We start from the raw sequence: 14,228 nt of genomic DNA, 5'->3' as shown, positions 1-14,228 counted from the left end.
CAAAATGTTACCAAACTTCTACAAGTAGTACAAATGTGTACTCATAAAACGATGGATTGGAAAGTTTGTAAGTACACCAGGAGTTTATTTAAATAACACTTTGCTGTTGGCTTTTGCTCTCTGCTGCTACTGCTACCGGCAGTAAGACGATTGCTTAGGGACATCTACAAATTACAACACACAAAAAAAGTATACATACAACAAAAATAGTTATTAATTTAACTTATTTTTTAAAAGTAAGTGTTGAAGTACAAATTACAAGAGAGAAATTATAATTGAGGTAAGTTTGGAGAGACTACCTTATTTACTCATAAAATTAAAACCTGGGTTTCTCCAAAAAAAGATTAGGATAGATTATTATTTATTAATTGTTGCAGGTTTACCTGAGATAACTTGATGTGATTTGACATTCTAAATGAAATAAAACTGAACTAAAAAAAAACAAAAAAAACAATATTAAATCGCATTGAGGCATATCAAAAAAACTAAAAACACACACACACACACACACACACACACACACAGTGCATCATAGATCAACGTTGATCTTTTGTTGTATGTTCATCTTCAACACCTCATGCAAACAGGATACAGTTTCCCATTCCTGATTAGACAACACTTATGGTGATGAGATAGATGTTGATAAGTTAAAAGGTTCTGCACAGCTGTACAGGTTACCAAGAACATCCATCAGGACTGATGCATGGACATGATCTTGCTGGTTTACTAGGTATGATATAAGAAAATATTTTTGTATGTTTTTTTAATACAAATTTTTGCATATTGCTAATAATATGGATTGTATTGAATTGTAGGAACCCTAAAACATGGATCCAGAAGTCACTTTCAACAGGACTAGCATTGTGACTGCCATACATCCCTGCTATGAAATAGATAACTTTAATTTCATACTGACAAAGACCCCTTCCATTATATGTGTATTATTATAGTTTTTCCTAATGTTATTGTCTGTTATCACAACATGTGGAAACCTTCTTGTTATAATCTCTGTATTTTATTTCCAACAGCTCCACACTCCTACTAACTACCTTATTATACCTCTGGCTGTGGCTGACCTGCTTGTTGGGATCATAGTCTTTCCTTTTAGCATGGCATTCTCATATAGCTCATGTCTGTATTATGAGGATTTATTTTGCAAAGTACGAGGCAGTTTTGATATAACACTGAGCACAACTTCTATTCTGCACCTGTGTTGTATTTCTATTGACAGATATTATGCAGTGTGTCAGCCTCTGACCTATAGAACTAAAATCAATCATTGTGTTGTTGTGATCATGATTGTGGTTAGCTGGGGGAGTTCTGCTCTAATTGCAATAAGCATCACAATTGCTGAATTAAACAATGATAAATGTGAGGAAAGGTGTTTGATTGATGTTGTCATGGCAAACACTATTGGACCTATTTTCTCATTTTACCTCCCAGTGATCATAATGCTCTGTGTCTACCTAAAGATATTCCTTGCTGCACAGAAACAGGCACACAGCATCCAGAACACAACCTGTCAGAGCAAAAAGTCTGGAGCAACAGTCAGTAAGAATGAGAGAAAGGCTACCAAAACTCTGGCTATCGTTATGGGAGTCTTTCTTTTATGTTGGACTCCTTTCTTTCTTTGTATCACTGTTTTGCCTTTCAGTGATCACTCAGTGCCAGTTCCTGTAATTGAAACACTTAACTGGCTTACATTGTCAAACTCCATGCTCAATCCCTTTATTTATGCTTTCTTTTACAGCTGGTTCAGATCAGCTTTTAGAATGATCATTTCTGGGAAAATATTTACTGGTGATTATACTACTTCTAAACTGTCTTAACTTGAATAAATGACTGAACTAGCCTATGATAATAGTTAGCACATTGAAGATAATTGTCTTTACACTGTCATATAACATAACTTATCTATAGGCCTACATTCTACTTAAAATTGCATATGTATGCAAACATGATGAAAATACTTAGACAATAATTGTGTTTCAAATAAACCTTCCAACAAATAATGAGAAACCAGTTTACTTTGGCAAAATGAGGTGGATAAATTTAAGCAAAAATTACATATACAGCCCTGCTATGAAATAGATAACTTAAATGTCATACTGACAAAAACTCCTTCCATTGTATGTGTATTATTTTATTTTGTCCTAATGTTGTTGTCTGTTATCACAATATGTGGAATCTTTTTTTGTTATAATCTCCATCTTTTTTTTTTTTCTTTCCAACAGCTCCACACTCCTACTAACTACCTTATTCTCTCTCTGGCTGTGGCTGACCTGCTTTTTGGGATCATATAATCTTTCCTTTCAGCATGGCATTCTCACTAAGCACATGTCTGTATGACTAGAGATTTTAGAAAAAATTACATATATATCCATTGAACACCCAAAATTAATCTTTTATAAAAAAGAAAAGCCACATTAAAGAAACACAATTTAGTTACTTTAATATTGAATCGAAATTCAGTAAGATGGAAGTTTATTTGTAACCTGTGCCTGTTTGGTCATGTTGGGTTGTGATTTTTCCGTTTTGTTGCTATGATGATGACTTTAATGATGCTGGTATCAATTAAATTGTAATAAGTTGAGGTATTGAGGTAACATAAACAAACATATCTTCACCAATCCTTGAATCTTGTCAGTGACACTAATGGTTTAGTAGATTTTTGTAGCCCTTTCAACGGTGAATATTTGCTGACACTGTTAAATGTACAATATGTCGCTAAGGGAATAGGTTTGGCTGCTGATAAAGTTTGCTCACCATTTTTTTCCTATAACTAATGACCCAGATGTTCAGGATGTTTGTACGTTGATCTGAATTATCTGCAGAGTTCTCCTCCTCTCCAAAACAAACTGACTCTGTAATTCAAACCACTTACAACACCGAATTATAAAATATAGAACAAAAGAATCTGAGATAAAATATAAGAAACATAAAAAACAAATTAACTACCATAATGAGGGTATTTAAGAAGGATTATTATAATAACTTACTAGAGAATAACAAATATAATGTGAAAGCAATATGGAAAACAATAAACACTATTATTACAAAAGAATCTAATAAATTGAATCATCCAGAAAACTTCAAGGACAATGACATGACTTTGACAAATAGGAATAAGGTGGTTGACAGAGTCAACAATTTCTTTGTTAATGTGGGCCCTAAATTGTCCAAAGATATGAAGTACACAGGGATGAAATACTCTGTGATGGACCATGTGGATAAAAACCCATACTCATTTGTTTTGGGAACTGTAGAAAACAAAGAAATTATAGCGATTGTAAGTAAAAGTATGAATAAAACTTCAAAAGGTTGTGATGTAATGATGAGTAATAGATGGGATTGCAGACCCACTAACATACACACACACACGCACACACACACACACACACACACACACACACACACACACACACACACATATATACACATATATATATATATATATATATATATATATATATATATATATATATATATAGGGCTGTCAAAATTAACACGTTAATTTTTGCTTTAATTTTTGCGTTAATTTTTGCGTTAATTTTTGCGTTAACTTTTTAATATTTAACTCATTAAAAAAAATTAACGAAATGAACGCAGCTGTGTTTGTTTACCTCATGTGGCGACTGAGAAATGTAATACGTCTCCATACCAGCAGGCGGCGCTACTTGGTATTGTTGCCCAAGTAATGAAAACCGGCAGCTGATTGGACGAACGCGTCACATGGGTTTGTTTTCTCCGGATGTTGAGAGCTGAGAGCCAGACTGTCCGTTCAGAATACGATCTCATATTGTGCTAAAATAGTTCACTGAAACATGTTTCTGAAAACATTTTAAGCGAGAAATAAGCCGTGCAGTTGCTGAATCTGTCTTCATTTCAGCTCAACAAAGGTCAGTTTAAAAGATTTTCGTCAGATTTTGAGAGACTAGTCACCTCATTGCGCTCGCCATTTCCGGGTGATTCCCGACTGCCCTGCCGCTGACTGAACATAGGCTCGTTGGAGATGAACTGCGCCTCGCCTGTAAAGTAGACGAGAGCAGGCAACAGCAGCCGGGGACGGTGACAAAAATCTGCTCTCAAGTCAGACAGTTTCTAGCCGTTTCCAGCAGCCTTCAGCAGGACAAAGCCAAATTGTTGCTGCTGTTGTTCTGAAAGATATTAAACATTCTGAACTTAGCAGAACCTTTCCTTGTTTGTTTTTTTCTTCATATTTGCAAAGTTCAGTGATTTAGCATTTAAATATCCATTATTACAAGCTTCAGTCTTAATTGAAAAAAGCGATTAATCGCGATTAATTACAGCAAATTGTGCAATTAATTAGTTAATTTTTTTTAATCGATTGACAGCCCTAATATATATATATATATATATATATATATATATATTAAATCTATCATTTAAAACAGACGTATTTCCTGACAAGATGAAAGTAGCTAAAGTCATCCCATTGTATACCGATATCCTTGCTTTCTCAGTTCTCAAAAATACCTGAAAAACTATTTGTCAAAAGGCAAGATAATTTCATTGATAAAAACAATTTACCAATGGACAATCAGTATGGATTTAGATCTGGTAGATCAACGTCTATGGCACCAATTGAGTTAGTAGAAAGATGAACAAATGGCATCAGAGGTATGGCCTATAATTGGATAAAAAACTATATTGAAAACAGGAGTCAGTTTGTTCAAATGGTTAGTCACTGGTCAGTAAGCCATAGTATTTCCTGTGGTGTTCCACAGGGGTCAGTTTTCTTTACCTAAATGACATTTTCAAAGTATCAAATGTACTAAAATGTACTGTTTTTGCAGATGACACAAATATCTTTTGTTGCGGGGAAAACTTGCAGCAGATGCTGGGAATGGTCACAAATGAAATGAATCAATTAAAACTTTGGGTTGATTCAAATAAATTATCTTTAAACTTGAACAAAATTAAATTCATGATATTTGGAAATCATACTATAAAAACAGATGTTAAAATAGTAATTGAAAACAAGACAATTGAAAGAGTCTATGAAAGTAAATTCCTGGGTGTTGTGCTGGAAGCCCCACATTAAATATCTGTGCATGAAGATGGCCAGGAGTATTGGTATATTGAGCACAACTAGATACCTACATACTGAACCAAAATACATTACATACTCTGTACTGCACACTTATTTGACCATATATGTTATACTGTGTGGAAGTTTGGGGAAATACCTACAAAAGCAACTTAAAAAATATTTCCTATTGCAAAAAAGAGCAATTAGGATAATAAATCACACCGGGTATTATGAGCACATTAATCATCTGTTTTTTAATTCACATTTGCTGAAATTTATGGAAATTGTTACTTTTAAAACTGCACAATTTATGGTTAAAGTTAACCTTCTGACACTGTTCCGGTCAAAAATGACCGATTTACACATTCCCTGTACCATAAATATGGCATTTTTCATCCGATTGCCTCAAGACCTTATGATATCCTACACAAAAGGCATGTGAACACATAACATTCATTGTGACTACTATCTTTGAATTTTGAGTGATTTATTCAACTTAGTCACACTTCTTTTGTTTAAGGTCAAAAATGACCGAAATAGGAAATGAATGGTAAAGAGTATAATTTTCATCCAGGAGATAAAAGACATCTCCATACACACACTCCTACAGCTTTCCTGTGCTTGTGTACCCATTCACAGGTGCAAAGGTACACTGCACCAAAACTGCAATTTGCCATTTGTACGTGTGAACCACCAATGTTCGCACACGCATGCACGCACACACAGAAACACACACACCCACACACACAAACAGACACTCTGAAAGTGAAGTCAGTTTCCCCAGGTGAAGTAAAAACACACGTTTCATGTAAAGTTAAATTTGTAATAATTATAATGTCTGCTAAATGCGAGTCAGCATCAACAACAGCGCGTCCATTACGTTAGCCAAAAGTCAAATCGCTCCCTCGTGATTTGTAAGCGCATTCTGCTGTTTGATTAGTTTGATTTCAGTAAAGTCAAGAAGATAATAACATAATACAAAATATTAGAAACTGGCATGTTTGAATTCATAACGTTTACAGAGGGTCGCCGTTTCGGTGGCGTTACGTTACAACACACTACACAGTGCTTGCTGAGACCAATCATTTGTATATGATTAGTTAAGGAGTACTATAAAATCCACTTCCTCTCACATATCACGGCAATACGGCTGCACAAATTAAACCAGACAACATCCTTTACTGTCAAACTGGGAAAACAACAAATACAACGGGATTAAGAAGGCTAGTCTGAACATAACTGATGTGTGCATGTAATAAATCCAGCCGAGTCTCATGCCAGGTCGTTATATAGTCACGTTATTGTAATCTATTAAGTCGTGGACAGGTTACGTAAATTACGTAAATTTTTTTTGTGTGGCCATTACAAAATTGAAAGCAATGCATTTTAATGGGAAGTATATTTCGTGATCCCAGAACGAAAGCGAGTAGCGAGTAGTTGATAAGGCGAAAGTCCGCGTAGGGAGGTTGGTCGGGGTGGTGGATGAGTCAGAAAACACAGGACTTTCACCCCGGAGACCAGGGATCGCGCCCCGCGTGTGGCAGTTCCTTTGTCCCGCGTGTTGCAGTTCCTTTGTCGGCATCCCCGTTCTTTTTTTTTCCTAACCCCAACCGTCTTGTTATTGTGGCGTTTCATTTCCCCGTTGGGGTGTTTCATTTCCCCGTTGTTGTGTGCCCCTGCGCGGGTCGTGAGTGGCGGCCCGTCCCGTTGTTCTAGCCGGCGTGTGGCGCCTCAATTCCCCGATCGCGAGTGGCGGCCCGTCCCGTTGTTTTGGCCGGCGTGTGGCGCCTCATTTTCCTGTTGTTGCGTCCCCCAGAGCAGCAGGTTCGAAAAGCGTGACCTGTACACGTTCAAAAGTCGTTGCATATACACGAAAAAAACGGCATTTACGTAACCTGTCCACGACTTAATAGATTACAATAACGTGACTATATAACGACCTGGCGTGAGACCGGGTTGAATAAATCTCTTTTTTTTTAGGCTACTTATTAGCTACAGGGCCATACAGTGTAATGTAATACAAGAATAACCAGAGCTTTTCACATCTTGACTTTTGCAGGCCAGAGTAGCTGGAGATATTAGCTGAAGCCTAAAAGTGGGGATATTGCCAGCCAAGAAAATTCTGAGATGTGCACAGGAGGAAGAGAAGGAGGGAAATGAAGGAGAAGACAGGAAACTGGAGAGACCAGGCAGGTCAGAGCAGGAGAAGACCACAGAAGGAGATGCAGAAATGAGTGAAAGAGAAGAGGGAAAAGAAGAATTGACAGTGAGGGATGTAGAGGAGGCTGCAGGTTCAGAGAGAGGGACAGAGACAGAGAGAGGCTACAATTACCCCTGGACCATATGGTTGGTTTATATTCTCCTTACATATAAATTGCAGTACAGTAACATAACATGTCATGACATGACATGTTTCAGTTTTTGGCTATTTCCATTCTGTTGTATATGTTATAGGGTTAGATATGTAAATATTTACATATACAACAAAAGTTCACTCTTCTCAAGACACTTTACAGATAGAGTAGGTCTAGACCACACTCTTTAAGTTACAAAGACCCAACAATTCTCCCAAGAGCAAGCATTTGGTGCAACAGTGGCGAGGAAAAACTTCCTTTTGGGCAGAAACATCAGACAGATCCAGGGTCTTGGTGGTCGCTGGTTAGATACAGATGGATACAGATATACAGATACAGAGAATTATGATTCAAAATAATGGTAATTATAGTAACAAAAAAGATAATGGAACTATGACTAGAAATAATAGTTGTAGCAGTTTAGGGCGTAGCAGTTTAGGGCATAGCAGGGCGTTGCGGGGCGTAGTAGGGCATAGCAGTTTACATATGGGGGTTTCCATGTACCGTCTTTTAATTCAAATTTATGTATAGTATCAATTCATAACAAGAGTTATCTCAAGACACTTTACAGATAGAGTAGGTCTAGACCACACTCTATAATTTACAAAGACCCAACAATTCCAGTAATTCCCCCAAGAGCAAGCATTCAGTGCAACAGTGGCGAGGAAAAACTCCCTCTCAGGAAGAAACCTCGGACAGACCCCTGCTCTTGGTGCCGGTTGGGGGTGTGATGAACAGTGGCAATAATAGTCACAATAAAGATAATAGATCAGTGACTAGAAATAGTAGTTGTAGTAGTTCACGGCATAGCAGGGCACTGCAGGGTGTCACAGGATGTAGCAGGGTATAGCAGGGCGTAGTAGGACGCAGCAGAACGTAGCAGGGCACTGCAGAGTGTAGTAGTTGTAACAGGGCATAGCAGGGCGCGCATCAGGACCACGGTGACAGGCTGCAACCATGATTTAGGGGCCACCCTAATCCAAGGAAACATGCTGGGCGAAAAGAAAACAGGGGGAGCACTGGCCCCCCAATGGAATAATTACTTCTGACATAACCAGATATTTTATAAATACTTTAAAAACACAAAACAACTAAATGGGGATAGGTAATACATCTGATTTCATATACTGCTTTAGTAAAAATAATATTTTTTCAGAGCTCTGCCTCTCACCTGAGACCATTGTCGACGCATATGCAGGACGCAAAAAACAATAATTTGTTGCACTAGTCGGGACATCTTACCGTGCCAACGTTACAATAAAGGTTGCCTAAATGGCATGTATATACATTTGCCGTCAGCTTACTAATTGAATGCGCATTTTGTGTAGATTTGGACTTTGATACGTTTTATTCCACTTTGTTTAAACGGCGAAGTTCACCTCGTTCACCTGTTTGGAGCTGACTGGTGAATGTGACGCCGCCATAGGCCTTGCTGGATACACCGTGACTCTGTTTGTGAATCTACTGATCGCTGTGGATGACTTGTTTTCATGTCATTGGATTACGGCAAAATACTGATCTTTTTTCTTAACGTGTCTTAACGTTTTATGGTGCAATTGCGCTTGGTTTCTGCGTTTGGAGAGGCATCTCAACAGACTGGAGGTCCAACACTGATTGTTCACTGATAACCTACATGTTAGTTGAATTTAAGTGTCGGGGCATTCTGCCACCGTCTGTCTATTGTGCTCCAACACAGCCGTGCCCACGGGTTTGGTTTGAAAATGTGCTGGGGACAGAGACGCATTCGGAGGTACATTTCCAGAAGTGCTGGGTACAATGACGCATACGTTTTTTTCTCTTTCGCGCAGGTCAGGTTTAATGTACGTAAACAATGACCAATGATTACCAAATTTCTCTCTAATATTGCTCCTCATAACCACGAAAAACTGTCAGCCTGTCAAGTTCTTTTGACAGGCATAAGTGTTCTTTTCAAGATATGGCCATGATAAATTTGGTGATCGTTGTTGAGGTACATTAAACCACGTTAAGCTTTTTCACGTTAAGCAGAACAGGCAGCGTTGTGAACAGAGAAGCGTACAGCCTGCGCAGCAGCAGAGCGGCTGTGTGTGCCTGCCCTGTGGGGACAGAGATTGTTGTGGATTTTTTGCATCTGTCGCTCAAGAATTATATGGTTTATGGACTTCTTTTTTTAACTAAATTGAGCTCGAGGTTTTAAATTGTTACAATGTAAATTCAAATAAACCTATGTTTATTTAGCATGTTTGTTTTGTCCATATGTGATCGTGCTGTGTTCCCCAGGTCTCAGTTGCTACAATGAGTTTTTTTTTTTTTTTTTTTTTTTTTTTTTGCCCCCCCTGGCTCGAATGTCAAACTCCGCTTATGCTCTAGGAACCACAAGTAACTCTGCATTCTGGGAGTGCAGTGCTTTAGTGGGACAATAAGGTACTAAGAGCTATTCTAGATATGATAGTGCTTCACCATTTAGAGCTTTGTAGGTCAGGAGAAGGATTTTAAATTCAATCCTGGATTTTACAGGAAGCCAATGCAGAGAAGCTAATACAATGCAATGTTACGAAGGTGAAAAAAGGCTGTTCTTGAAGTTTGTTTTAAGTGGGCGTTAAAGGATATAACCTGATCAAAAATAACTCATAGATTTCTGACAGTAGTGCTGGAGGCCCAGCTGGAGGCCCAGCACTACAGCCCAGCACAATCACTTCAGTTTTGTCTGAGTTTAACATCAGGAAATTGTAGGTCATCCATGCTTTTATATCTTTGATGCATGCTTGGAGTTTAGTTAACTGACTGGTTTCCTCTGGCTTAATTGATAAGTATAATTGGGTGTTATCTGCTTTACAATGAAAGTTAATTGAATGTCTCCTAATAATATTGCCTAGGGGAAGAATATACAAGGTGAATAGGATTGGTCCAAGCACTGAGCCTTGTGGAACGCCATGGCTAACTTTAGCGTACCTGGAGGATTTATCGTTAACATGAACAAATTGATATCAATCAGATAAATAGGACTTAAACCAGCTTACTGCGATTCCTTTAATGCCAACTAAGTGTTCCAGTCTCTGTAGCAGGATGGTATGGTCAATAGTGTCAAACTTGCCAATAAACATATTTTTAAAACATTAGCTCATATTTTAATTTGTTTTGCAATAGAAATCTAAAGTTTATCCAAACAATAACTCTGTTTCCCTGGTTACGCCTGATGGTTTGATTAATACCTGGAACAATCATTCCCATCCATCAGGTTCTTATGTAGTGGTGGGGGACCGCCGCCGGAGGAGCTCACACCAGCTGAGATCCTGGCCCTTGGGATAAATAAGGGGCCCAAGATAGTTGGGATCAAGGGGGGGAGCTCCTCCAACCCTGTGGCCCCAGAGATCCGGGCCCCATATGTTGAAGGTATTGTCAATCACTGCCCCTATTCTGGTGACAGACCCTCATTAGGTATAACTAACTATGCACCTGTGTGTCTGATAGTGACAGGAGATCAAATTATTCTCCTTGACCCACCACAAGTCCACATTGAGGATGCAGCCGGGACCCAAGTTGACCCAGTAGGTCCTAACCTGTTGAAACATTGCACTACATGCAGTCAGCCCCCTCCCTCTCCCCCATTAACTGTTGTTTCTCTATTTGCAGGGAGAAGGCCCAAGCCAACAGCCACATGATGATGATGATGATGATGATGATGATGATGATGATGATGATAATGATGATGATGACTATGACAATGATGAAACACTCACCAGTCGAGACAGTGAGCTCCAAGATGTAAGCCTAATCATTAATGTACTGGTTGTGTTTGAAATGTTAAAATCACATCTTAATAATGTACCACACACCCTCCTGCAGGAACCTAGGCCTTCCTCAGCTGGCAAGAGGACTACATCTGCTGGACGAAGTGAAGTGAGTAGCCATTCCCTTTTACCCACCATTAACTGCATAGTTGGTTGCACTGACAGATTAAGTCATCATAGGACATCCATGCAATTTATAAGCGGTATCTCCTCCATGCAACGGAGTATAAGAGGCTACACATTAAGAAGATCAAACTTAAGATCAGGAAGATGGAAAAGGATGTAAGTATGAATCCAAATGCACAGCAAAAGGTCATTGTTCTTACTGTATTTAATGTTCCATTCTGTCTCCACAGCCTGACCTGCGTGACCCACCAACATAACATTCAAATGTTTCAACACTACTATGTCCTGTCTCACTTAGTCAGAGACACTGAACTTTGGTTTTGATTGATATCACCTGCAGTAAATTGTAGAAAAAGATTCTAAAAATGGATTTAAGAATGGAGCTCTTCAAATTAAGCAAAATGTGCATCCCTATAGAGGTCCCTAATGGCCCTCTCATCCATGTCCTCTGGCATGGGATTGGGGTCCTCCCATCTCTCCTCCAGTGTGACGTCCAGGAGCCTCTCCCTGCGGATGGTTGCGATATTATGGAGGATGGCACAGGCCACCATGATATCGCAGGCACGTTCTGGAGCAACCCTCAGGTATTTCAGACACTGGAACCTGTAGGTATTGGAGCAAAAAGACATTTGAAACTGTAGGGTTGTCTGGGCAGTATTGTAGTTTGAATGCTATTATCTGAATATGAGGCTGAACCTGGACTTTAGTTGGCCAAAAACCATCTCAATTTGTGCCCTGGTGGAATTGAGGGCACCGTTAAAGGCCTCCTCTGCCTCAGTCCCTGGATCGCTGTATGGCGTTAAAAGGTAAGGAAGACAGGGATAACCCCTGTCTCCAAGGAGGATACCTTCAAACTCCCCTGCAGGGTGAGAAAGGAATGAATGTCATGTACGTGACATGACATTCATTCCTTTCTCACCTTCATTCCTTTCTTCATTGAAACATAATGAATGTTAATTTTAAGATATTCTCTTACTTTGAGCAAGCCTCTGTGCCACTGAGCTTGACCTGAAGATTCTGGCATCATGTACCCCCCGGGCCATTTTGCCTCGATGTTTGTGATTAAATAATTGGCATCACAGATCATCTGTCAGAATGTAGGGTAACAATCATTTATGCTTGAGACTAGTGTTGTGACAATCATGGCTTCAGTAGTAGGCTACATACCTGTACATTCAGACTGTGGTGATTTCTCCAGTCCACATAATCTCTTTCCAATGGTCCGGATGGGGCCACAATTGTCACATGGCTGCAATCAATGCAGCCAAGGACATTGGAGAAGCCTATGTGGAAAAATGAAGGTACAACATCATCAACCTGTGGGCCACTTTACACTTTCCATCAAATGCATTTGAATGTCACAAACTTGCAACTGCATAGAATGTCTCCTTGATCCGCTGTGGGTCATGATGGCCAGGGAAGGTGATGTAGATGTTAAGGAACTGCTTCAGGGCCAGGTAGACTGCTCTTACCTGTAATGTGTTTACTCTGTGTCATGTTTAATGTATAAATATGAAAGATAACTCATAGGCAATCATGGATACCCTCATGTGATAATCACAAATGAATAGAGTACATATAATTGTTACCTCTCTGCAACAGTTGCCTTGCTTAACTTCTCAGCATCACCAACACTGTAGAGAAATGTACCGCTAGCAAAGAACCGCAGTGCAATACAGACTGACTGCAGAGTGGTCAGAGACTGGCTGCGGCGAGTGACCCTCATAATGTGGTTCAAGCAAACTGCATAAATACACAATGCTTTGCCTGCTGAACCGGTACCTCTCCCACAGGTACGCATCTGTGTGGGTCAACGGGTTGGTCCTGTCCTGGAAGACCCTTGGTGTTGGTGGTGGTCGGAAGGCCCGTTGAATTATCCGGGCCTCTTCATTCACTGGGTTGTCAATGAATGGGCATGCCATGTTGGAATGTCTCACTCAATCTCTCTTTCTCTTTGTCTCTCTGTGTCCCTCTCCCTCTCTTGAATGCACTGCTTAAATGTCTTGGCCTTTGTCAATTGACCTCAATTGGCTTTGGCTTTGCCAGCCAATAGGAGGCAAGGAGGGTGTGTGGGGGTGGAGATTGGAGGGCATTTACATCTAATTGGTTTGGTGTACATATTCAATCTTTTATTTTCAATGCCTCAATTTCCTTTTATTATATTTTGTTTGCTAATTAGTTTAATTTTGTATTTATTTGTGTCTTATTTTTTATTATATTTTATTTGCGTGATAATGTTCTTTAATGTACTTATAGATAATATATAATTATTAGTATAAATAATTAAAAAAAATTATATATTTTATGTTTTACATATTATTTTATCATTCCATGACAGTTGTGTGACTCTGTTTCTGTCTATTGGACATTCTTTGATCATAGATGGTGCTAAGCTTCACTTTTAGCCTGCTACAGACCAGGTTTGCCCGCCAGCATAAGTTACCATGGTTACTTGGCTGGCATTCACATTAGCCACCTTGGTGGAACAGGGTTGAGGCTCAGATTGATGGAACAGAAACCTGAGCCACAGTTCTGGCTTAGCCATGGTTGAAGTTTAGCCAGAGTCATAGTTTCCATGGTTACTGAGTTGGTGCTAATCTCAGCCTCTTTGATGGAACCGAACTCTCACTCATATTAGCCAGACTTGGCCATTTAAGCTTGGCTTTGCCTTTAGCCTGCTTGATGGAATAGGTCCCAGATGATGAAATGCCTTCACGTAGTATGTTGATGTTTAAACTGTCATTCAGAAAACAGGAGTTTTCAGACAGCGGAGGTAATCAGACTGACTCTCTCTCTCTCTCTCTCTCTCAGCAGTTTACAGATATTCATGGCCTACATGTCATATATTAAATGTGTAGATGTCACATATATACTATTCTACTATAATTACTTTAAAATAATAAATACTAAACAAATCTGTAATTT

The 14,228-nt window shown here is 39.1% G+C and overlaps 1 protein-coding gene across 1 annotated transcript; it reads left to right on the top strand.

The window, feature by feature from the left end:
- Nucleotides 1-959: 959 nt before the first annotated feature.
- LOC114573620 (trace amine-associated receptor 1-like) lies at nucleotides 960-1,829 on the top strand. Its single transcript, XM_028605899.1, has one exon. The coding sequence runs from the start codon at nucleotides 960-962 to the stop codon at nucleotides 1,827-1,829; it is 870 nt and encodes a 289-aa protein (XP_028461700.1).
- Nucleotides 1,830-14,228: the final 12,399 nt, after the last annotated feature.

The sequence above is a fragment of the Perca flavescens genome, chromosome 18 (genome assembly GCF_004354835.1).
Source record: "Perca flavescens isolate YP-PL-M2 chromosome 18, PFLA_1.0, whole genome shotgun sequence".
NCBI lineage: Eukaryota > Metazoa > Chordata > Actinopteri > Perciformes > Percidae > Perca > Perca flavescens.
The sequence above is the reverse complement of the archived record's forward strand: the minus strand, read 5'-3'. Positions and strand labels throughout refer to the sequence as shown.

Coding starts and splice junctions, on each gene's coding strand:
- LOC114573620 (XM_028605899.1), top strand. CDS start 960: ATGTTATTGTCTGTTATCACAACATGTGGAAACCTTCTTGTTATAATC.